Source organism: Python bivittatus, unplaced genomic scaffold (assembly GCF_059951505.1).
Source record: "Python bivittatus isolate LINGU-HERP-01145 unplaced genomic scaffold, Pbiv_v1 ctg000700_np1212, whole genome shotgun sequence".
Lineage (NCBI taxonomy): Eukaryota > Metazoa > Chordata > Lepidosauria > Squamata > Pythonidae > Python > Python bivittatus.
In genome coordinates this window covers 71834175-71860739 of record NW_028277098.1, presented here as the reverse complement: position 1 = coordinate 71860739, position 26565 = coordinate 71834175, and the positions used below count along the sequence as shown (strand labels likewise).

The 26565-nt window shown below is 40.4% G+C and overlaps 1 protein-coding gene across 5 annotated transcripts in view; it reads right to left on the bottom strand.

Moving 5' to 3' along the window:
* Window positions 1-6662: 6662 nt before the first annotated feature.
* LOC103063267 (receptor-type tyrosine-protein phosphatase V-like) overlaps window positions 6663-26565 on the bottom strand; it is a 64665-nt gene continuing 44762 nt past the window's right edge. For 2 of the 5 annotated variants that reach the window (XM_007430038.4, XM_088153324.1), the window contains exons 25-37: window positions 24402-24536; window positions 23147-23269; window positions 22656-22816; window positions 21495-21630; window positions 20725-20798; window positions 20120-20207; window positions 19388-19481; window positions 17909-17985; window positions 16258-16392; window positions 14857-14979; window positions 13786-13943; window positions 13496-13634; window positions 6663-12325 (exon numbers count right to left, since the gene is read on the bottom strand). In XM_007430038.4, coding sequence (XP_007430100.1) covers window positions 12266-12325; window positions 13496-13634; window positions 13786-13943; window positions 14857-14979; window positions 16258-16392; window positions 17909-17985; window positions 19388-19481; window positions 20120-20207; window positions 20725-20798; window positions 21495-21630; window positions 22656-22816; window positions 23147-23269; window positions 24402-24536 — 1503 coding nt within the window. In that variant the 3' untranslated portion in view covers window positions 6663-12265. Of the gene's footprint in view, window positions 12326-13495; window positions 13635-13785; window positions 13944-14856; window positions 14980-16257; window positions 16393-17908; window positions 17986-19387; window positions 19482-20119; window positions 20208-20724; window positions 20799-21494; window positions 21631-22655; window positions 22817-23146; window positions 23270-24321; window positions 24537-26565 lie in introns of those variants that run through there. The other 3 variants (XM_088153323.1, XR_015798349.1, XM_088153325.1) reach the window with 3 other exon arrangements.

Below are 26565 nucleotides of genomic sequence, written 5' to 3'. Positions count from 1 at the left end.
GCTGGGCGCCGCTTGGCCGCCTCCCTCTGCCCGAGCGGTGCGCAGGAAGACTCCAGCTGCTACGGCCGGCTGCGCTTTCCGAAGCTCCTGTGCTCGTCTTCCTCGGCGTCGCCGGGAAGAGGAGGCATGGCTGGATGGTCGCGGTTATTGGGTTTCACACGGGCTGGGCTGGGCTGGGCTGGGCTGGGCCGGGCCGGGAGGTAAAGACTCGGGGGAGGAGTTAGAGACCGGGCGCCTCGATCCCTCTGCCTCCCGCGCGCAGGCATTTCATTCAAAGGGAGAAGAGACCTGCCAGGAGCGCAGCAGCTGCTTTCGCCGAGACTCATGGAAAGACAGGAAGAGAGAGAGAGAGACTGGCTGACTCTTTCTGAGGAAAATATGGAACCCGTCCTAGGCAGCTCAAGGCGTTCTGGAGCTCAGTTCTTGCCAGCCCCAGCTACCATGGCCGACTAAAAGGAATTGTAAGAGTTGCAGTTGCCTGTCCCTGTCTAGCATTGTCCTAGGCCTATTCTGCTACAAGGGCCTTTGTCCCATCTCCCCATTCTTCCTGCCCACTACTCTCCGGGGGTGTGCTTGTCACCTCAAGAAGAACTCTAGTTTGTAGAAGCCTCCCTTATCCCAGAGGTAGCATTCTTCTGTGCATTTAGGGCCCTCTGTTAGCCTCCAAGTAAATGTAGACCGTTACAGTGCTGGACACAGAATTCTCTTACGGTACTCTTTTCCCCCCTATCAGTTCTCATTCAATTCGATGAAAAAGGAGCCCCTTTAGAAACTGGTTCCTGTGGGGAACAGAATGCTTATTTCATGGCTAAGATGGGATGTTCATGCATTTCTTTAATGAGGAGGTGGTTATGGGTGAATGTCCTATTTTTTATGTGCAATCTTCTCCCAATGGTTTGCAGCCTTCCTGGCTCCCTACACATCCATTAAAACCTCAGGGACCCCCCTCCCCTCCGGAACTCTTTCCACTGGACTTTTGCAATAACTATGTTTTCATTAGCATTAAGAGTGAGGTTTTTTTCTTAAGTGATTTGTTAGAGAATTTTTCTACCCAGATTTTTGGTCGAAATTTTCAAAAGGACACTTATGCCCAGTCTTAGATGTTATATTGGCCCATTGAATCAACCCTAATTTTACTGGTGCAATTTAATGTAAAGATTCCTAGAGAGTTAATTTAGACCATTTAACTGTTCCTCCAGGGAAGAGACAATCCAGTGACAGGTGGAAATTTTGATTTAAAAGCATACTGAGATTTAAAGAGACATGATATTTTGCAGAGATTCAGATTAGGTGACAAATAATAATATAGTCTCTCTAAACAGTAAAAAATCCCATAAACACATAATGGTTAGAATAGTTCAGTCAGTAAAGTAACAAAGGCACCCAGCCAAGAGATTTATTTGCATGCAGTTCACATAACCTACTTCCAGTGCTTCAACTTTATATTCTTGATACTCTTTTTTCTCCACCACACCAAGTTGTTGCTTACGTGAATATCTGCAACTTTACTTACCCAGTCTTAAGCCTATTTAGTACTATTAAATTATTAATCATTGAACTGGAAGGAGCATTTGAGCCACCAAGACCAACATCTTAGAATGCTCCCTTTTCTATCCAGTCTCAGTATCCTGGGATACATTTCCACTGATCCTGCTCTTATTCTTCATCCCCAAATGTTGCTTTCTCACCTAGCAGTCCCTGTTCTCACCAGTACCACATGTTTCTGACTGCAAATGAAGCATGAAAACAGGTTTAGTCCAATGTGCATGGTCTTCCCTGCCACAAATGTGCAGTGGTCTATATAGGCACCCAGAGATGTTGGAACTGTTTTTGCCTATGTGTCTTCACATGTGCAATCTACTAGGACTTGTGTAGGGCTATTGTAATGGCCAGATTTTGTAAGACTGTAGGATTTGCTGGAGTAAATCAGAAGCAGCGTGCTGTTGCTTTTGCATGTTGTTTTCTAGACAGGTAGCTTTAGTCTACTCAGGTAAGACCAACAAAGCGTCTTGTCCTTAAACTCATTGATCTGTTTACAGGCAATGTGGTTTTGTGTACAGGTTACTGGGAAATCACATTTGCAGTGTTGCTGAAAAACTGCAGTCATAATTCTTGGCATGAGTAATATCTGATCCATTGTATGTCTACTATCATGAGCACCTACTGGTTAGTGCCAGATTATGAAGATTATGTGCCATCAAGTCATTATCAACTCTTAGCAACCACATAGACTGACTTTCTCCAGGATGAATGTCCGATTAAGGAAAGGTGATATAATGGAATGTGGCTAGGAAACTACCGGAAGTTTTGGACAAATTCTTCAAAAGAGATTCCAATGGACTAAAACTCATTGACTTAACCAGCTATTATTTAAACAGAGTTCTCATAGTTTTAGATATAGAATCAATCAGAGACAACCAGATTCCTCACTTAAGTTGGTTTTATTCTCATGCATGAGCATAAGGATAATGACAGCAGACAAAGCAGTGCTGCAGAAAGCCTGGGGTGTCATTGATTTATTGGATTTATTTATTCATTTATTCTACTTGCCAAATCCTGTAGTTCTTAGACCCTGCTTTTAACCTTCTGACAATAGCCAGAGCCAAGCGTACTTAGTAACTTTTATAATAATTTTGCTATTTGGACTTTCATGACTATATGAAGATACAATATCTAACTGTACTTTGAGATGTGTATATGGTGAGGCTATGACCAGTGATTTAAAGGGAGACATAATAGAAAATGTGGAAGACGTATCTGTGACTGCATTCACCCCTTGTGCTAAGGCATAATGTGGCATTTTTGTGAGCCCTGCCATTGCAGTGTGTAAATAATAGTTGATAGGTCAACATGATTTTGAACCCAAGCAGTTGTGGTTGGTACAAGAAACCATTGTTAAGCAAATTATGACTTAGTGCAACATATCAAGCGAGTCTGTATGTGTCTTGATAGTTTCTGGACTGCACAGTCCAAGGAATTTGTTTCAGATGGTGGTAGACCTTCTCCACAATACATTATATCAGTCTGATACCAAAATAATTCTCCTGACTTCCCACAAAGAATTTTGTAACTGTGAAGGAAAAAAGGATAAAGTATAGAGAACATGCCATAGCTACATTGTTGGGCAGTCATTAAAAAAAGGGTGATACTTATTCAGCTGTCTGGAGGTTGAATCAAAAGGAAAGAAGTCCAGTTGCCATGACTCAACCTCCAGACAATTCCACCTGGATGACTGAGAATCTTCATAAACATACTTATTCAGCTCTGGAAGACTGGCTAATGGTCTGTAGAAGAATTAGCTATTCATACAATGTACCTAGGCACCTGCGTTTCCAGCCAATATGTTTCTCATAATGGCTTTCAGAAAGAATATACCAAATCACAATAGGCAATAAAGCATGCACAGACATGCATGCATGCTAAAACAAACAGAACTAGGAAGTAGCATTTCAAATCTCATAAGTTTGCCATATATATAAAATTATTGAAAGCAGGTAATATTCCTTATATTACATTACATTACAGAATATGACATGGGGCTAAATCCTTTCTTAATTTAATGGGATGGAAAAAGAAAATCTAAATACCATGAAAACTTTAGTAATGCACTGATTAACTCTGCATGGTCTCTAAAGTAGAAAAATTTGCAACTTGCTTAAATAAAGGAAAGCAGAGATGGAGAAGTTAACAAAGCTATTTGGGAAGGATGGATTACTGGGCAATTATGATTAGAGTGAACATGACTGAAAGTGGACTGTTGGAATACCAGCAGTGACTATGTAAGGCCTGACAGAAAAGTATTTAAAGGCTATAAATTTCCCTTTGAAAACCTTCCTGTTTTCTTTATGAAAGTGAAGACGGTAAGATTTCATGTGCCTGCTGTGAAACTGGCAAGAAATGTTCCATATTCTTGGGCTAAGCAGTTGAACCATTACATTTTGAGCAGCACTTTCCAAGCGGCCTTTAAGGGAAGCCCCCTAGAGAATGTATTAGGGTGTTACCTGAGCGCTGGGTACAGTGCAGTACCCAGGAAGGCCCCAACTAGCATACGGGATTCAGTTGGTGCCTTGTACCACAAAAGCCCATTGGTGAAGCTGCATCCAATAGCACCCCTCGCTCGTCAACCCAATTCACAAGAAAGGACACGTGTGGGTGACTTGCAACTCTAGAACTGAGTGCAGCTGAATTTCAGAAGCCGCATACAATCATTCTTCTCTGGCTGAAAGCTCTCTGCCCTTCTTCCCAGCTTGAAAGAGAAGAGAAGTAGGGAATGGATATCCCCATCCCCTCAGACTCCATCCAGTGCTTACTTCGGACTTGCCACTGTGCGGCTCTCAACTGATTCTGCCCATCCAATCTTCCTTGTCACAATTCACCAACAGCACATTCGTAGTGGTATACCCAGCTGCAGTTCACCGGCCATAGTCTGCCCTTTTACTGATTTCAGAGGATTGACCCCTTTGCTGCCAGAATGTTTAATCTTCTTTCTGAGCACCTCCATGGGCTTTTCTCCTGAGACTTCGATTGACTAACTACAGTGAGGTTTTACAGGCACAACGTGTTTTCCTCTTCCCTCGTGCAGCTTAGAGCACTTCGAGAGTCTTGCCCCTTCTCTTCACCCCATTGTTTGTGCTGAGGTAAAGAATGGCTGTCAATCAGTCAGTCGTGTGAGGGGCGGTGTCCACAGAGTATAGTCAAACAAGTCAAGAGGGTGGCCGTGACAGTGCGATCAAAGCTCCATCTGGTTTTTACATGTGCAATTCTCTCAGGCTGAGACAGAGAAATACCTTGATAGATTGTACAAACACCTGCCAATATGAGTTGGGACCCCACTCAGGTGGTGTGAGGGTTGGTAATGTTCTTTTTAAGACCTGCTGTCCTCAGCTACTTTCTTTGATTATGCCCAAGCCATGAACATTTTGGATGTTCCTCCTAAGCACAGGCTCTGCCGCCACCTCCTCCTCTGGGTATTTCTGGCTCCTGCTTTTTTTTCTGTGGGCACTTGCTGTAAATGCTTTAACATTTTTGTGGCTTGGCTGGATGCTCTGAGTTCTCTGTATCTCAAACACCACAGGGGAAAAGCACCAGCCTCTTTTTCTTCCTATTTTATAGGTCCTGCCCTCAGGTTCCATGGCAAAGCTTAGATAAGCAGCAGAGAGAGAAGGATGGGAGCCAAAGGTTTTGATCTTCGTGTGCTTGCGCTGTTGGTGGCTTGGAGGAAACCGCCGGGGAGCTGTTTGCAGGACCAAAGGAGGATGGAAAGCATCGCTGGCCCACTGCTCCCAGCAGGGCCATCCAGGGTTTGAAATGCCACAGGCAGCCCCAGCCCATGATTCTTGGAGGTGTTCCAAGATGTAAACACAAGCCCATGACAATGTGCGAACATAGCAGGCACATACTATGTCCAAGATGGTCTGAAAGATCATGGGCAAGTGGTGGCCTAGACCACACATTTCCTCTCCCACCCTGAGTTGTATTTCTCCCTGAACTTAAAGAAACGTTTCAGTCTCTTTTGTGCTATCTCTTCCTGAAGTAGGGGAAGTGCAACAAACTCAGTATTTGTATTTTTCTGGGGAAAGAGGCTAAAAGAGGAGTAAGGGGGAAGAGGAAAGGAGGGAATAAATCTTTAGCTAATCTGCTGATAAGTAGAAACAGATAAGAAAGCTGTGCAAGAAATCCTGTTTCTCAACAAGTCTAGAATACTGGGCAGACACAGAGTATGCTTATCCCATATTTATTAAATAAATCACAGTTGGCTGGATTCATGAAGGTTCACGGTTTACCAACCACAGTGGCTGGGCTCACAGGACATACAAATAAATCACATTATGGCTTAGCATAATGTGTGAATCCTTCCATACTTTTTATGGTCATGAGATCCTTCTGAAGATTTGTCTTACTTATTTAGAGAGACAGGGATTTTTAATGACTAGGGGAGAATTTGATCCTGGGCTTCCCAGTCCTTAACCAGCACCCACTGATTCTTATATTTTGTCACTACTGCTCAAAGGACATGGATATGTATTGTAAATGTATACTTACTTCACATGCTGTGCAGCAGAAATGAGCTGCAATGGTACTGTAGGCCCAGCAAGCCTGTCTTCCTTCATAGCAGATGATGCAATGAGGCAATTAGCCAATGTGTATTTAATGAACCAACAGCTGGATGCGTAAGCATTGGGGCATGATAGTATGTATCTCTGTACTGTGAAGCATTTCATTTGCTGATTTCTGCAAGATGCTTTTAAAGACACTATTCCCTCCCCCCCCCCCCCCGAACGGTTGTGTAGTTTTCCCTGATATTATGAACTGATGAGTTCTGTATGTCTGAGATCATATTGTGGATGCTTTCACAAAATGACTGTCACAGAGGTTGTAAATAGTTCAAAGACTACCAGCCACCCTTCTGCTTCTCTGCCATTGCAGGCTGTTTCCTATCAGATCTTACTTTTACTCTATGTCGGGGTGGGGGGAAGGAATGCAGCCACACCTCATTTTTATTTTCTAAGAAAGTTTATGGAGATCCACGTGAGTCCAAAGGCACTATCAGAAATAAAGATGATCTTTACTCACGAGAGTCTTTACCATGTATGAGTGTACATATCCAGTCTAACCTGCAACCCTGGACCTTCATGGTGGTCTATCATCCTCCCCCCCCCCCCATTTATATACTGCCAAAATCCAAGGACTCCTGGCAGTTTACAACCATAAAAACAGAAAACAATAGAAATAAGAACAAGATAAAAACATAATACAAAATCAGTTCAAGTTATAACAAGGTCTGACCCCATTTAGCTTTCCAAGGTCAGCCTACTTCAACTAGGCTAGACTGTGAAGAAGAAACAACATTCCAGAAGAAGGCAATGACAATCCACTTCTGTATTATTGCCAAAAAAACTACCCAGAGTCAAGACTTTGAGGCAGAGAACACAATAACTGCCAAGTTCTTTGCAGGCATAATGGCACATTTGAGTGCCCTGTTGGAGACCTGGGGCTTAGAAGGCCCATGAGGTATTATAACTGCCTTACAGTCCTTATTCATGCATTCTTAAAAGGAAATTCTGGCTATTAAATCAGGTAGTTGCTGGTCCTGTGATCTAACTCTAGACTACACCCAACAACCTAGTGTTCTTGTACTTCAGCTTTTTAAATCGTGGAAGCAACCTATAATTAGTCTAGCTTTGTCCTCTTCTCTACTATCTTTTTCTGAAGATGGCCACCTTAGAACAGAACCATAAATCATCCTATTTATGTGTATACATGTATGTTTGCAGAATACAAATGTATCAAAACATGTCAGAATGAGAGATTTCATGATTCTAATGTTTGTGTGTAAGGCAGAATCTAAGTATGTGATAAGGAGCATGCATTTTGCTAAGTTATAGTTTGCTATGCTAAGCTAAAGTTGCCTAAAATTTGCACAATATGCTAAGCCCTAAACCATGGTTTAAAACCACAATGGCTGAGTTCACTCACAGCAGTAAGACATCATGAGACTAGTTTTGGTCTTAACACTTTCTATGAACAAGCAAATATACCTTTGCCCATTTCTTTGCCTAATTCCAACTCTTCATTTTCAGATGTAAAGATCATTTCCTTCCTCTAGCTTTTCTGACTTTATTTTCTCTCATTTCAGTTGATAAATGTTTAAATGTGTACACTGTAAGGTTAATAGCAAGCTTTAACATATTTTAAATAATTAAAAATACATTTGGATAGGTACTAAAGCTAGTAGCAAGACTTTGTGCCACAGTGTAGCTTAGATTCAATGTGGTGTAGTGGTACAAGTGTTGAATTAGGACTGGGGAGACCCAGATTAAAGTCCACCTTCAGGCATGAGCCAGGCACTCTGTCATTTTAAGATTGTTTCTGTGGGAAAAAACTGAAGAGAAATCCCTGTGTAATCTGCCTTGAGTTCCTACAGAACAGGTAGGGTAAAACAACAAACAAACAATAATTCCAGCATGAGAATGATGGATTTGGGACAGGTCCCAGAATGTCTACATCCAATAGTGGTTGCCAAATGTAATACAAATCATATACCTGTGTGACTTTGGCTTGACTTAAGAAATAAACAGGCCAGAGTTTTTCCATTTCTTTATCTCCATCCAGTGTACCAGGCTCTTGGCATAGAGCAGAAGAGCTGAGCCACGGAGAAAGCTAGCAGCATTCCCAGGTGCCATGCAAAGCCAGGACTGAAGCTGCAAATGTAGGCTGGAGAGAGGGGGAAAGGCTGAGCATTGCCCAACTCCTTTAGGAGCAATTCTATCTCCCATTTCCTGGCCACACCCCCCAGCTCAGGTTGCTTGTGCCTTTCCCATTGTAGACTTCAATTGCCTCTTGTCTTTTCTTCCCTTCTCTTTAATTGTGATGCTCCTGGGAGCCAGACACTATCTGGGGCCTTTGTTACTTGCTTAGAGCAAACTCCCTAGCTTTGATCTCCATTTCAGGGCCTCCTTTTCTTAAGGCCATTCTCCAGGAATGAAACCCAGCAAAGCCAGAAATCTAAGACTCGCTCTGAGCAGTGAGCCTTCCACCCACCTGCTCTGTCTGCAAAGCTTCCCCAGAAGCTAAGGGGTGTGTCTGGTGGCAGTGGAAGGGAAGCATGGCATACATTCTTGAGAGATGTGCCCCCATGGTTGAGCATTCTTGATCATAGACTGCAAAGTGCCTTCCCCAAAACAAATTTTGGGGCATAAAGGTGTTGCTAACACAAATTGGGCTTTTCATAGGAACCTTCCAAAGAATTGGTTCACTGGCTGGGTTTTCACACACTGCATGAAAGCCTTAATGTAGTTTGCTTGGTTTGGGCTTACTTGTGATAATTGGGCTTACTTGTGATTTAATTAACAGGAACAAATTGTCAATCTTAAAAAAATTATGGCGTGGCTCAATACATACACCCCAGCATTCTCTCATAAACATACTCAAATGGAACACTAAGATTTGAGATATTGGAAGCTTGACAGTAAAAGACTACTTATGTAAAATACTTAATGTTTAAAAACAAAGAAAAGAAAACCACATAAATAAATGCTAGATCATTAATTTTTCCTATCACCTGGCTCGGCTGTCTCGCATTTCAGTTGTTCAGGTTTTATAATATTCTCTATTCATTCTGATGACTACATTGTACCATGTTTTGAAAATATGCTAGCCAGACAATAAATGAATAAATGTGATGTGTAATCAGACTGCAGATTATACACTGACTCATTTAGAAGATGCAAAAGAAATTTACAGAAGATTTCTGTTATTTCAGTTTCATTGCCCAAAATCAATTCATGTTAGATTAGCATATTGAGAATTACTCAGAATTATATAAGAAAAGAGGCTCAATTTTTAAAACTCTTTTTCTACACTTTTCCTGCTCCCCACCTGCTTCTACTGTTTGTTCACCCTTAGTCTCTTATGCTTCTCAAAATGCCAATCTGACCTTCCTCCAAATTTCTCTCAAAACTAATTTTTTCCAGACAGTCAATAGAAATTTCCCCTCTAGTCAAAAAACTACCTTGCACCCTTCTGTAACTTCTTACCTCAGTATTTGCTGATTATGACTCCAATCATAGGGATAAAAAGAGAGTTATACAAAGGCAAAGTCATTTTTTGACTCAGGCTTAACTCCTAGTAACTTCTATGTTGTTTTCTTGGCAACAGTAAAGAAGCCGTTTGCTATTGCCTTTATCTGAGGTATTTTCTTGATTTCCCATTCTAGCTTATAGTCCTGGAATCTTCTATCCAAGTGATATATAGGCCCAACTCAGCTTAGCTTTTGAGCCCAGAAAGGTCAGCCATGTGCTGCTACCTCTTAAAGCAATGAGTTATAGTCCAGCATATCTCAAAGGCTCATCCTGGAGAAGGTTTATCTGTGTGGTTACTAAGAGTCAACACGGACTTGATGGCACATAATCAAACAATCAGATAAATCATCTCAAGGACACTAGGTTTGGGAAGACTGCCTTATTTGATCTAAGCTGAATTATATATAACTGAAAGAATTCTTCTGTTGTTCACCCCTACCTCCATCTGCCTTCCCTCTTATTGTTTTCCTGTGTCTATTTTTAAGATTGTAAACTCCAAGCATTCTTTTCCAAATTGGCACCCCCAGAAGTGTTTGAGTACTCAAGAATCTACAGCTTGCACTGGAGAAAGTTGCTCTAGAGAGGATGGCTTGCCAAAGCGATGCTCTACAATACACTGTCAACTATCTGCGAAACCATTCAAGCCACACACTTAGTATTATTGTTGGTTCGTGTTAGCCTACATCTCCTGGATATATGAATTCATTGTTTCTAAAACTCCCTGGCTCTCATTTCTATGCCCTCTGGAAGAAGACCCGCTATCCTACTAGTGATAAATTTGACCACAACCTTGTCTTCTAGTGAAATACCATTCACATTGCAAAGTATGACTAAGATTTTCTCCTAGCATAAACATCAATGGATGAAGCAGACAAAACTGAATAATGCTAAATATTTCATTTTTCATAGAATAATTTATTATTATAAAACCACTTTCCCCAGGAAATTGGGGTAACTCATACCTATTTGTAAAAATGCATTTTTTTCCAATGGATAGTTCAACCCCATTTTAAAACTAAAGTGACCGCTTTAAGAAACGGAATTAGGAGTGAGTCAAAGAAAAGCAGAACCGGATTTGATGGAACTCAAAATAAATTTCTCAAACAATGCTTAGAATAAGAAAGCCCTATGATGGAATTATATGCATATTAACTAGAATTAAGTCCAGTTTAGTACAGTGAGTTACTTCCATGTAAATAAGCATAGGATCGCAGATCAGAACTTGCAAGAGGAAAAGTACAACTTTCAGCTCTGTCCCTGAAACATACTGCTGTAGTTGTTTTTACTATGTCTTTGCTACACGCTTGGAGGTGGAACCAAGTGAGACTCAGGAATCCAGAGTCCAGGTGAAGAATGGAACTCAAAGGAACAGAGGAAGCTATGAACTTGCAATATGGGCCTCACAGCAGTTTTTAGAGACTGGATAGTTTCTGCCTAGTTCTGCATATGGAATATGGATCAAGGGACTTAGGAAAAGTTGCCTTATCTGGAACAACAGTTAAGCACATGTTTTGAGAAAATTCAAAACAAGGCAACATGGTGGTTGTAGCTGGTAACATCTTTTCCAGACCATGCTATAATTTCTCTCTCAAAGAACCTACTCTGCATTCAATAAGCACTTATGCAAATACTGATGCAAATCCCTTTCACACCAAATTCCATAAGTTATCCATACTCTTTACAAGGATATCCTTTTTGAGAACTTCTTTACCAAAATTCATCTGGTAAATTTTTTGTTCATTCTTTTATCTACCTTTTATTTTACATTCCCAGAGTGGATCTAATAAAAATTTTCTAAATCTGTCTCTTTAAAATATTTTTTCTTTCTTTCTTTTTGTAAGAAAGCTATGTTTAGGCTGTTTTTTTAAAGTTATGAATAATTTTATATATGGAAAATTGTCTTTCTGCTTAATTTGGTTGTGAATGTGGAAAGAAGACACACCACTGATTTGGTAACATCCTAGTGTTAACATGCCAGTAAGATATTTACTCAGCCTGTTTGTATAGGAAAATGTCAACAAAAGAAAACCAAAATGCTTGCACCCAGGCTGTGCCATTGTGTATGATAGTTCCATGGACTTAAGTGTCATAATTGGGATCTCTGTTGCTACAAAGGTCCAAATATGCAACGTCAGAAATGTAGCAGAGAGGGAGTATGAGGACCACTGGATCTTTTTGTCCATCATCCTTTCTTGCAACTTCTCCAGCTATATTTGTTTTTGTCACAAAGCCAAATTAACTGAAATGTATTATGTACTGTAGATTTATATAATGACATCATGAGCATTTTGAACCCATCAACTACATCCATATCCAACAACACGGTTCACTGTGTTTTAAGGACATTGAACAAAAACTGGGAAGGCTCAGGAGGTGGTTTTTGCATTTTTTCCTCAGTAAATGGTGCATCCAGAATGAAGGATGCGTTGTTATGGCATGCACAACCCTGCCTTGAGGAACAGAAGTCTGCTGTCAGCAGAAATGAGCTTCCTGCAACTGGAAGAGTGGAACATCACAGCCAGCATTTTTACAGACTCATTGTTTCACCTTCTGCACAGATTAAGATCAGATCCCTGGGGTAGCTGCTCATCTCAGCACAGGAAAACATCAGTTCAGTCTATGTCCACACTTCTGCTGCACAATGAAATCCTATCCACCATCTAACAAGGAGCAGAGGGCAGAGCCTAAACGTGTTTCTGGGTGATGACATCACGAATGCATTCATACAGATAAATATACTTATCCTAGAGGAATGGGGGAGGGGAAGAGAAAGAGAGATGAAATAGATGAGATGCCACAGATAAGCAGATTTAAAAAAAAAAAATTGTACTGATACTGAAAAAAATGAGAAACATACTGTACATTGAAGGCCATCACACTACACCAGGAATTAGGTCCAGGAAATTACAGGTTCAGGCTAGAACTATTAATGCAGCATGAACAGCTTCATATACTAACAGCATGAGTGCTAACATCTGCCACTGCTTTAGTTACAGGAAACAAACAAACAAACCACAGCCTGATCCCTTTGCTACATATGTGAAAGTTTCCAAGGCTAAACAGCGTGGTCATTAGTGACCTGTATTCCTCCCCCCAGTTGGACTCTGCAAGTGCCAGGGAGTTCTTTGATTACATAAACTTGGAACATGCAAAAGCATCACAGAGCTAAGTGTAAAATCTATGCAATATAAATTTTACACCAGTGCTTCAGTTTCCAGTTTGAGAACAGGTTGTATGCAATGCCCTCTGGTGGCCCAATATTATATATTGTCTTTCAACTCCCTGAAAAATTTACCGATATAGAAGTAAGCTCGTGATGCAGTCTTATGTGTATTTCAGCATAAATCTAGATGAACTGAATTATTTTAAATATATATGATTGAAAATGTTTACATCACTTCATTTAATGCAGTAAACATGCACTTGTCTTTTATTCTTTTATTCACAGTAAAAAGCCTGGTCCATATATTCATAGCATGGTCCGTATATTTTCCTAGTACTAACTCTGCAATATTTTGATTTGAGAAGCCGCAATTCTTCTCCAGATTGGATATTTCCTTTTATGCTGGATATGGAATGGACATGTACCACCAATGGCTGAACATGATGGAGAGTGTAGTCCAATATATCGGGAAGGCATCAGGTTGGGTAAGGCTGACCTAGAGCAATGATCTGTCTCCTGCCATGGTGATGATGAATGAGCCAAAAATGCATCTCAAGTGTTCCTGATAAGAATGTTCTGAAGCATTATATCTAATATATTTTTTCTTCTTCTGACTTATAGTTAGAGACAACCAGTCAAGGGGACAAGCTCCCTATGACCCGTAGAGAGGCAGGCTTTAAGGGCACAGTGACCATGGTGAGTCTATAGGCTAGCACCTTCCATTGCTAGTCCAACTCTGTGCTGTACTTACCAACGATGGAGTCATGAGACAACAGCTTCTCACCAGCCTCAAAACAACGCCATATACATCCACATTTTTCTCCCCTTTCAGCTGCTGCAGCAGAGTATCCAGGGCAATGAGTATCCCCATCTGGCCCACACCTCCCGAACTGGGAAAGAAGTCAGAATCAGTAAGGGTTGCCATAGTGTTGCTATATACTGACATCCAATCCAGACAACAGGGAGTATCTAGTACTCACCAATCCAAGACTGATTCCCAAAAAATATACCCTTGACTCAGGATGGGATTTGGTTTCTTACCTGCAATGCAGGACTAAAGGGTTGGTCCTCTTCCGGTATGGCACTAGTTGTCTGACAACAGTGAGAAAGCCCACCAGGATCTCAGGATCAGGCAACTCTTCTCCTTCCCCCAAAGGAAATCGGAACTGTTGTATCAGTCTTTCCTTGGCCTTTTTCTCCTGACAAAAACAATGAAGACATCAGCAGTGCAAGACAGTACATGAATTAAGAATTCAGTGTAACTCAGAAGCTTATACACACTGAGAAGGAACAGTCCATAAGCACACATTGTCAGTTCAAAAAGAGAGAGAGGGAGAGAGAAACGGTGCATTTTCGTTCTCTTCCATAAGGAGAATCAGGAACAGCAAATAGGAGTGTGATTAACAATATAAGATTCCATTTACTTTAAATGTAGAGCTTTCGCTTCACATGGAAACAAATGCTACTGGGGTTTCTACTTCCCTATCTCCAACCAGCAGCAAAGATAATCAGAACTTGTAATTCCATCTTTTGTGAAACTATGAATGGAATGGGTATGTGTGTGTATGTGTGTGTGTACACACACATACATATACACATACAATACATGTATATCCAGATTACATACTATAAAACCAAGTTTCAACAGTATACGCATGAAACAACAATAAAAATAACCCAAAATCTAGAATGCTATCAGATCTGGGGAACTAAATTCTTCTTTACTTAAAACACAGTCATTAGTTTCTAAGTATGAACAGATCCATTGAGTTCCTCCAAGAAGAAAATAACCGCTCCATTGAGTTCCTTCCCCCCAAGGTGTAACATCTCCCCACATCATCTCCCCTGCTTTGCCTGGTATTGGCAATTCCAGATGCAATAAAGTGATGTCTGAAGAATAAAAAAGATCCATCTAATACCATGAGCCACAAACTGGAAAGAGGGAAGTTGAAATCTTCCTAAATATAAACTTCTGAAGTTTAATTAGTTCTCAAGCATCTGTTGTCAAGCTCTTGTTTAAACATCCATGTGCTGTGCTAGCAAGCCATCTCTGCCGTTATTGTTCACGTTCCCGTGACTGTTCACCTTTCCCCTCCTCTCCGACTCACGTACATATTTTAGTCTGAGCTGAACACAAGGCCATCCTGAAATAATCTTTTCAGGCCCTTGCTGTATGGTCAACATTTCTGTGCAGATGGGTTCACCCTCTGATGGCCAGCAGGACTTATCGGGAGCCTATGCAAAAAAAAAAAAAATGCACTGTAGTTACAAATCCATGTTTCCAGTAGGACTAATAGCATAGCTATTGCTGGTCATTCAAAGTCCTTGAGCCAAGAGTAGATCCATATATCAGCTTCCTATAACTCAAATAAAATTCACAGCACCAGAATACACAGCCAAATGATTGTAGGTGGCTGTTAGTGATCTAATGCTTCCCACGTGAATATTTTGGCAGAGCTCATTCAGATCCCCTTCCCATGTATTGAAAAAGAAGCAGGTGTCCTTTTGTTATCACAATGATGCTGATAAACAAGGCAGTCTTCAACATATTGGAGTCCTACAGAAGGACTCATAAACACGGGGGCAAGGATAGTTATTTATTTAATTACACAATTTGTAGGCTGCTCATTTGGGGCAGCTAATAATTAAAAAATTTAAAAAAGAAAAAAAAAACCTTTAACCTTTAGGAATAATAAATGAACCCAACCATAAAATAAATACAACATCAACATTATACAAAAAGAAAAATATAGTCAACATCACGCATCCACCAAATTCACGTCCTGAATCGCAGTAGGCCCTCCTCCTGTACTTAATGGAACAGCCAGGTCTTAACCGCTCTTGAAACCCAGAAGGGAAAGGACAGACCAGATCTCTGTAGGGAGGGAATTCCAGTGTGGGAGTGCACTTGAACATTTCTGAGGTTGCATCAGGTGGTATTCTCATATAGAAAAGACCTCAAGTGGAGCAGATGGGCAGATAAATACAAGAGATGCTTCCACAAATAACCTGGTCCAGAACCATACATGGCGTTAAATGTGACAACTAGTAACATGAATTGCATCCGAGGCTGTCTGAGAGCCATTGCAACTCTCAGAGCAATGAAATACACCATCAGAGCCCAAGCCACTGCATTCTGAACCAGCTGTAGCTTCCAAGTGTTTTTCAAGAGCAACCTGATGTAGATCCTGTTACTTAGGCAGGAGGTGACTAAGGCATGAGTGACTGTGAGTAGGAAATCTTCCCATGAGTCATCACCCTCCTGGGAAGGGCAGTGCTACTTATGTACGAATGTCTCAAACTTTTGGCCCTGTTCATGACGTAACATCCCAGCTCCCACTTTCACAGAACAACTCTTGTGCAGCTAGGACAGTATCTTAGTGGCATTTCTGCCAATCCTAAATATCCAAATTGAACTCCTCATATTATTATGTATTGCTGAATCATTTAATGTCATTATCCCAGAATGGCCTCTCTTTAGGATTCTGCGAATTTATATAATGACTCTCTTACCGGACTATTTGTCTGCCCAGGTAGTAAAGTGATGATAGTGTGGACACCACGTTCCCAGACTAGTCCCCAGAACTCTTCCAGGGCCAGCTTGTCAGGTCCTTCTATAGCAATATAGTCCTTGGCTGAATTGCAGCCCTATCAAATTAAAAATAAATAAATAAATTAACTAACAACACTAGGGTTTCATTTATATAATTTGCTAGCAGGAGAAAAAGTGCAGGAAATTAAGGAAGCAGACGGCATTAGGTAAGACTAGTCTAATATTGAGATAACAAGGTAAACCTAGTCTAAGTTTGATCTAAGTTTTAGTGTGCCATTAGAAAACCGCAGCTGAGTTACACAAGTAAGTTGCAAATATGCAATATCTGCACCTGTCCTCTTCTCCCATGCAACATGAGAGGTGCCTAGGGATGGGGTACCAGGAGTTGCTGGAACTAGAACTAGAACTTGAACCAGAATCCTCTGGCTCCGGTATGAGTAGCCTTATGGTTGGGCAGGACATGTCAGCAACTGGCAGTACTGAAGGATAAAGCTCTATGCGTGTAGCATTCCATCTTCCCCACAGTCCATAAATTAGTGTACTGCTCTGCAGAAGAATGAAGGATGCTATGCCAGTGCTGAAATAAGGTTTAGTTTCCACACTGAAATAGAAGGTGGAGAGGGGCATCCTCTTATCCTTTGTCAGTGGTAGCAAAAAGTATGGGAAGACGAGGAGAAAAAAATTATTAGCTTTTTCCACACCAAGCATAATTTTATAAACTTTTATCATATCCCCTTTGCGTCCCTTTTCCCAAGCTATACATTTCCAAACATAATAACTTTCCACATAGAGAAATTGACCCAATTCTGGATTATTTCGATAGTCCTTCTGGCATGCTGAAAATTCCTTTGGTTTGAATACATTTCTATGAATGCAACTAAAGTAGTGCTTAACAATTTTGCAAAAATAGTGTCCTGTGGGATGTAAGATATTCTTACCTTTTACTGTTTTTGTATTAATGTATTTTTACAGATTTTTTGGCTCAGGCCTCTAGATTATCAAGATACTTTGGATTTCTAAATATGTCCTCAAAAGCATTTGGAAATGGTCCCTGATTTATGTTAATTTGCAGGCTTTGATATTGAATTTTCGTCAATACCTATGCTATTAATGAAAATATTGAGCTAAGAGTTTCTGCACGATCCAATTATTATCTCTTCCCATCCTGACAAGAACTACATTGTGTTATAACAATAATAATTTTGTGCTTTCAAGTCAGTCTTGACTCCTGGAGACTGCTTGGACAAGTCCATGCAGTTTTCTGGCAATATTGCTCTTGCCTGCTTGCTAGGGCTGAGAGAGAGTGACTGGCCCTAGGTCACCCAGCTGACTTAGTGCCCAAGGCGGGAATAGAACTCCCAGTCTCCCAGTTTCTAGCCTGGTTCCTTTAACCAATAGATCAAAAGTCTTAACTATATACTTTAATATATGCCTTTTATGGATATATAAAATATATATTTTAATATGTGCCTTACGTTCATAGAAGAATAAACAACGAAAATATCTACATGTGTAAAAGATTCCTTTTTTATAAATAAGTCAAGCAGCAAAGCAATAGTTTGGTAACAATAGAAAGCAAAAAGAAGAAAACATAAAGTATGGTGGACTCACAGGGATAAACCAGACATGTGCAAGATCTGAGAATGGATCTCGATCCAGTGGTAAAAATTTCACTTTAGCGCGATCATCTGCAAAACAGAGTGAAGGACAATGGTTGGAAGACACAGTGTATCAGGTCAGCTGAGCCCATCCAGCAGGATTTCACACTTACCACCCCATCTCTTTTATCTCAGCCTAGTTAATTCAGCTATATTATTACTGTTCTTGCTATGCACCCTACAAGTCTCAGAGCAATTAGCCTTTTTATATCAAGGCTTTTACTTTGCCCAGCTTAAACTGTAACTTTTTTCTGAGGAAGTCTGACCTAACCACAGGGAGAGCCACAACTAGAGACCCATTCTTGGCAAGGCAATGATTTCCTACATATTCCTACTGAACAGGACTATCATACCATTGACCGTGGTATCCTTCAGAGATGGCTCTATGGGTTGGGGATCAGGGGTTTTATGGTGGTTCTCTTCCTTTCTCCGGGGTTGGTTCCAGTCAGTGTTGGTTGAGGGAAAATATTGCTCCCCAGGCCTCTCCTTTGTGGGGTGTCACAGAGTTCTACTCTCTTTCCCCTCCTTTTCAACATCTACCTGAAACCACTGGGTGAGATCATCAGCCAGTTTGGGGTTTGGTATCATTAATATGCTGGTGATACCCAATTCTATTTTTTGACCTTGGGATGGCCAAGTGAAGCTGTCAAGGTTCCATCCCAGTACCTGGAGGGCGTGCAGGTCTGGATGGGGAGAAACCATCTCTGGCTCAATCCCACCAAGCCTGAGTGGCTTGGGTGTTTGGGCCGCCCAAATCTGGGGATATTTCAAATGAATGCTATAATTTGACACAGGGATCAATAAAGCAATTTCTCAAACTCTTACTCTCCAACCAGTCTTATCAAACAGCCAACCTCAGCTGCACAAATCTAGATGATCATTAGATGGCAGCGAAGAGAGGGGGGAAAAAACCTCTAACTCTTTGGTGTCACCTAGTGATCCATATGTAGATAAATCAGTCAGCACACATTTTGGAAAAAAATTGTGGATGTAACTGAGAGTACTCCACAGCTGAACAGGTCTTTCATAAACACCCAAACCCCTTTCTTGAACTCCAGCTCCAAGAATAATTATACAGCAGCTGCATCTGGGCTGCACAAAGATTGAGTGGATTGGTCCAGACCTTATATGCACCCCATCAGACATGCTTATGAAATTAGTGGCAAATTTCAGTCAGGGAAAACTTCCAATTACTGCCCTTACAGTATCATGTGGAGAGGTTGTAGGGATAGTAGCTCAGCACGATCCCAATTCAGATGCACATTAAAGGCACACTGTCTGGACAGTACAATTTATACTGATACGATTTACCTCCTGACTCTGCCTCCAAGAGGAAATCACAGCCAAGTGGCTATGTGGATGAGCCCTTTTTTCTCCTTAAGTACAATTCCAAGACATATACTTTTTCTGGCTACAAAACTGTATCACTCACATGGAATCTTGCTGGAGCTGAGGTTGATTTGCTGGTTGACAGAGGGTGGTATGGCAGAATTTATTTCCTCTTTTGCAACCTCCAAGAGCATCTGCTAAAGACAGATAGAATAGAAAAGGAAAACTAAGACTGGGACATTGTTAGCTTCTGGGTTACTGACATACTTTTCATCCTCAAAGAGCTTGGCAGAATTCTGTACCTGTGGGTGTGGGAAGTATCAAACCAGGTCCCCTGACAATTGATAGAGTCACTATGCTCTACAGTCTTTCTAAACATTCAGCCAAATGGATAAGGTCTGTAAGTCATTGGGAGTTGGACAGCATATAATTTTAATAAATAACAACAACAACAATAAAGGCCACATTGATGCAGCTTACATGCATTCAACACTTTTTTTAAAAAAAAAATGAAAACAGTCTCAAACTGTGAGTTTTAATAGAAGAATGTTGAGGGATAAAAACTGAACTCTGCTTGAATAAATACATAGAACATAGGAAGGTACATATAGAAAGCTGCATTATACACTGAGAGAGGCTTTATTTAACCCAGCGGTTTGGACACTGATGAACTGGGGTTCTGAAGGATTTCAGAAAGGATACTTTTCAGCATTACCTAGTGATGCTGTTACTAAATTTGGGCTTCTGCTATGGAGTTAGTCTTTCCCAACTGACACGTATGTGTGTTGTAGGAAGAATCTTCTTAAATTCAGTATCTTCTATGCCAAAATCTTACCTCATATTCTTTTAGGAAGCCAGCATTGGACTGAGAACAGTTGTTTGCATGGTGCTGCACAAAACTCTTGAGAGAGACTGGATGGGAGCTTGAAAAGAGAATAAACAAGTTTACTCAGCTACTGATTACACTAATTTAACATCAGCTGACAACTGTACAAAGAAAAATCAGCAGTTATAAAGACCTGGTATTGTTGGTTGGTACTACCCTATTGGTAAGAAGAAGAACAGACATCAGTATGCTGGGCAAACTACTAATAAATATTAAGATGAAAAAACTGGAGAATTCTATAAATTGTGCTGAAAAGACGCTTATGTTACTGTAATGCAGGGCAGGCAAAACATGCTTGCCATGAGTATGTTGCACGGACTGCTGATTTCCAAAGATCCTTCTCGATGTGAAATAAAAATCCCTAGATTTGTTCCCCTTAGCCTTATACTTACACGAACTCTGATCTGACACAAATAGTGTGATGATCTGCTTGAAGATAAGGGATAGGAAAGTTTCCATGGTTGATTACTTTTGTAGGGCAAGCACTAGTTATGCTAAGAAGGATAGATATGATGGGAAACCTAACAAGGATTTAATGGGGAAAAGAAACTTACATCTCTGAGAGGCCAACAATTGGATCTTCGGAGATCTTCTCTAGGATGCAGCTATGCAGGAAAATGTACTGTCCCTGGAAAGCAGAACATATAGTTTATCTACACAGCACATTTTGGAGTAGAACTGCTACAGTATCTAATGCTAGTGCACAATTGAGAGTTTCTATCCACTGTGGGGATTGTCAAAACTACAGAAAAATCCAACTGTGGGGATTGAATTAGGAGGCAAGGATAAGCAGGACAAGTCTGAAAGTCTGAAATCCAGTCAGTGATACTGTGACTGGTCTCTAGACTTGACAGGGTCTCCCACGCCATGTCTTCTTGGTTCTTCTATGTAGCACAATTTCCTATCAAGCCTTCCATTTGTAATGTCTGCTTCTTATAACATCTGAAACATGTCTCTGATCTCTTACATTATTTCCCTTTATTTTCCCTACTGAAAATTGGCAGGGCATAGTTCCACCAATTTCCAGAGTTTTGCCACCGATTTTAAGCACCATCTTGGGGGCCTCAGAACCACACAAAAAGGACATGGAATTGTATGTGGGTCATAGGCTACACACTCCAGTGTAATAGTACTTTCATCTATTTTAGCTTGGTAATCATCAGTTCTCATTACTAAGGCTTTTAGTTCTTAATAAAGGATTTCTTTCCACTATGATTTCAACACCTCCATGGCCACAAATACTCCATGGGAAAGATAAAACTTTCTTGTATCCTTAAATGATTGGAGAGTTGCAGATCTAAGAGAGAGGTCCAAGTTGTCTCACCAGGGTCTCTATCATACGATGGCGGTTCATCCGAAGACTATAAATGGTACCGAAGATATCCACCAGATTCTCATGCTTTAGCTGCTGCAGGAGCCGATCAAGGGCAATGAAGGTGCCTGTGCGGCCCACCCCTGCACTGCAATAAGAGTGAAACCAGGGATTTTCTCAGCAAAAAAATTCATGTTTTGTTCATTTTACCCATTTTCACCTCCATTCTCTCCAAATCCAACATATAAAGGATTTGGACAAGAAGTAGTTCCTATTCCTTCAGAAGATGTAGAAGATGTAATATAATCCCTGCCTTAGACTTTCTCATCACCATAGTTAAGAAATCATTTCTTCTTTTAACACAAGGATGGCCAGTATTTTGGTAGCCAAGGGTTATACTTAACATTTCTGGGGGATGAGGATTGATGCATAGAGGGGCACATCCCCCTATTGGACAGGAATGACTTTGGGGGAGACTGTGGAAGTCTAGTTGTTGTGTTTAACTGAACTATGCCTATTTTGAGCTTATCTTACAGTTTTCTTGTTTCCCACCTCAAAATGGAAGGAAACTGTGCCTTCAGTTTTCAGCAATCAGTGTTATTAGAACAAGCCTTCTTGTTTTAACAACTATTAATGGTAGAGCAACACTCTCCTCATCTACATCTTCTGAAGTTAGGTTAGACTAGTGCAAAATGTATATAATTCTGGTTCTAGGTAAAGGCCTTTTTATTTAGTCAGCTTTCTCTTTTATATATAAACAATCTAGAATAATTAATCCACTCAACCAATTCTCTTGGTAGCTATCTTCTACATTTCTCTAGTAATGCTAATGAATTGTTCATGAAAATATATTATACAACTTATATAAGAATATACTACTTTTACAACGCAAGCAGAGATTGCTTCTTTGAAAGCTCTCCAAACTGAAACTCTGCATGTCAGCAATATCAGAAAAGATGGCAAATTAGAACTCTGAGTTCATAGCCTTCATACATGAGGTTTGATGCCTCCCCTTACCTCCATTTTGAAGTTGTATTGTTTCAGGAAGATCATGCCACATGTCATTCCTGAATGTAACACTATTTTTATCACAAGAATGAATCTATGTAAACATTTTTCTACCTTTGCAGATTCTAATAAAATGAGTATTCATGTGGGTTGATTGCAACTTACCTACCATGTACCAGGATAGGTCCACATTCATTTACACTCTGCATGTGTGCTCGTACCAGCTCTATGAAAGCAATCATAGAGATGGTAGACTCAGGAACACCATGATTAGGCCATGCTGTGTAGTGTAGGTGACTCACTCTTCGTTCCATATTTAGTCCTTTCTGTGATAGGAAAGGACTATGTTAATGTCCATGATAGGAGGTCAGGTACCAGAGATGATCTGGGCCAACAAAGACAGGAACAGACTGGTAGACTCAAATAACTGAGCTATCATATACCACAGACTAGGTCCTAATCTTGAAATTGCAGGTGACAGAGCCTTGCCCTGGTGGATTTTAGCTACTGCAAACAAGAAAGCTGATCCAGGAAGAGTCCCTATTAGCTAAGAATCAGTTATTACAGCCCAATGTTTAACAGAACCTATTTGCAGTTTTGATTTGGGAAGATTTTTGAGATCTGTAATGGGAGTACTTTGCAGGGCTTCTACTTACATGCTGCAGTTTGAATTCCCGTGTTGTCCACTCATCAGCAAAATTCTGAGCAAGTAGATGAATGCTAATTTCTCCAGAAGAGACAGGAGAGGTGTCTGTTGGCCAGTAGTATTCACATAATACCTATAAAAATAGGAGGACTCAATGAACATTTTCAAAGGATGTAGAAGAAAAAGTAGTCTAAACAATGTTAGCACAAAACAGTCATGCCAACTCTAAAGAGTATTATTCCTGGTTGTTCTTGCTCAACATGCTTTGTGCAGCACAATATACTAGATAGTAAGGATAGGCTGATTATTTCACCAATCATAAACAGATGGAAAACAGTGTACTGGAGATCAGAGTTAGCTACCCATTGCACCTCAAGAACCATACACTGAAATTAACACAAATCTACATCTGAGTCATAACAGATCGATTATATTCATATTTTAGAGATCAGCATTACTGAGACTGAAAATGAAGCAAATAATAAAAGACCAGAAAGTAAATAACTGGGCAATGAAAACTCTTGCTCATCTACTGCATATTCCCCAGAGATCTACCTGTCGATCTCAATCTACTTTGTAACCAAACAGGATTCAAACAAATGCTTTCTCTGCAGCAAATGTCTGTTGAAATAACTCCTACCACATTTGAAATCTTGGTCAATATTCATTTTGTTTGTCCTTTAGTATATCCTTTATACTAGTGTTTTTGGTAAGGTAATCATATACGATATGAATAAGTTAAGGTAGCAAGTTAAGTTTCAGACATATTTGATACCTATCACCTACGCAAAGTAGTTAGTACATAGGTTACTTATCAAAATCTCTTTAGAAAAGAAATATATTTAGAAATTTGCAAATACTTTGTTCTTGGGTTATACGAATAAGTTTACAATTATTGTCACACACTTCCATAACTGAAAGGGAATGTTGACTGAGAAAACAGCTGACCAGAACAGAGTAAAGCTCACCCTGCTAATACTTCTAACTCAAGATCACAGTTTCCCAAAGCTACAATCCATTATTTTAAATAGAAATCTTAGGAATATATTAAGTATCTGCATACTTAATATATAAGTTATATATATTAAGTATCTGTGACCTTCTGCTAGATCTCAAAAAATAGGCCTCTGAGAATATCGATGAAAACAAATCTCTCTCCCTCATATCCATTCAGGACCCACTCACTGTTTAGGAAGCACTGATGTGTTGCCGTGAGAAATAATCACTGTCCTCTGTAGACCAAAAGTGATGTCCATCAGACCTACCCGTCCATTCTCCATGCCCACTGTCAACATCACAATAGTGCAGATGTTCTGCTCCCAGACCAGTCTCCAGAAATCATCCAGAGTTTTTTTCAAAGGCCCCTGGGTAGCAATGAACTCCTGTGGGGAGTTGTAACCCTGTAACAACAGAAAGTGTTTTCAATAATAATGGAACATTTTTACTGGAGATAGAAACATAGAAAAGCAATCCTCCTCCTCCTCATCTTGAAAAAAATCTCTCTCTCCTCTACATTGTTAATTTAAATCTTAAAATAAATATGGACACGATCCAGCAAATGTTTGATATATCTCGTCTCTATTAATTCTTTCTGCATTATGCTTAAGAAGTCTTGTAATTTCTTAAGTAGAATGTTGATGTAATTAGCCCTCTTCAAATTATCTTCAAACTGGGGTTTTACATAATTGACTTTCTAATTCTATAAAATCCCAGTTCTACAGAATCAGCTTTCCAATTCATCAGGAATATTGCTGAACATCCTTTTAACATATTTAATAATCAAGGAGAAATATACTGTAGCTAAAAAGCTCAAAATCCATAATTCTTTCACATCCCATATTCTACAGAAATGATTTAATGTACAGTACAGTAAGTAGATAGATACTGAAGAAAGGGGAAATGATCCTTTCTAATAATTAGTATCCAGGATGAAGGAGAGATTGCCTGGCAAGATAAAGTGAATGGAATCAGCATAGTGCTATTTGGAGAAGAGGATGCTACACATTTATTTATTGATCAATTTGTTTGTCACCTCTATCACTGGAATAACTCTAGCAATTTCCCAGAACTACATAATCTTTTAGTTGAAGGAACTCCGAAAATTCCAGAACCTCTCTAATAAAATTCTGCTAAAGAAAATTCTTTTCTGTCCAAACTAGATAGGACTCTATATGTGCCACTAGTTATATATGCGTAAGTATTTGGAGCTGGGTCATCCTAGGGTGGGAGGCAGGTTAGATTAGATTTCACATTTCTCCTGTGAGAGGGGCCAGTGCAGTCCTTCTTCCACAACATGTCAGCTTCACAACAGACTCTCTTAATCTAGAGATTTCCCTTTTTCCCTTCTTATTTTGCTGCCACACTTCCCTGAAGATCAAGATCAGACCCAAGACGGCCAACAGTTTCATGGACTGTTCACTGTGGATATATTGGAGGACTTCTCAAATGACTGGGGTTGAGCTGGGGGCAGACCTCCAGTGACACCTCTCTACCGTGGCATCCCAGGAGACTGCACCCAAAGCCATAGCTGTCAAGTTGCTGGCCACAAGCATATAACATTCCTACAAGCCAGAGGGTCAATGACTATTTCTGTAGGGAATAGGATGGCCCAGGCACTGGAGGGATGAAAGCCAGCAGTGCCAGGCCCCTGATCTCTCTCCTATTCTGTAATGGGGAAACATCAGCTTTTGATCTCTTCAACTGGGCTTGTCAGTTAGTATCTTCTTCTGAAGCCTGCCCCCAGCTTTTTATATCTGGAGTCCCCCAAGGAAGGCCAGGCAATAATTAATTGGCCTATGATCTTGATGAATCAGGCCCACACCAAAACCATCTACCCCATGAGGAATACAAAGAACAGGAAGCACCATCTTAAGGATTTTCAACCAGAGTAATCTGTAGGAGGAGCAAGCACAGGAGGCAATTGACCACTGTCTTTTCCCCTTTCTATACCCCCTCTTTCTTGAAAGCTTCATCCGAAGACCTCAGCCTCAAGGGTTGGAGCCCAGGCCATCAGAATAAAGGAGGAACACTCTGTTATTACCTTATATTGCACGTGAATCAGTCACCTCCCTTCAGGACATTGGATAAGGAGGAAGGGAGTTGTCCCTGGGTGGGAAGGGAGACCAACAGCCATTTGCTAAATACATCAGGCTTTTTCAAAAAGGAAACCCCCAGTACCGCAATACTCCCCTCCCCAACCTCATGGATTCCCTAATGGAACTGCCAGAGACAAAGCTGAAAATCTCAACTCTCCAGATATTAGTTATACAGGAACTAGCTTACTTGGCAGAAAGCTCAGACACCATTAGTTTCTTTATGAATGAAGACATATATGCCAGTACACAGGGGCTAACCCACATATATTGGACTATGCTTCAAGTTTAAATTCCCACTTTTCCAAATCAACAGATTGGGTGTTCTCTTGCTGGC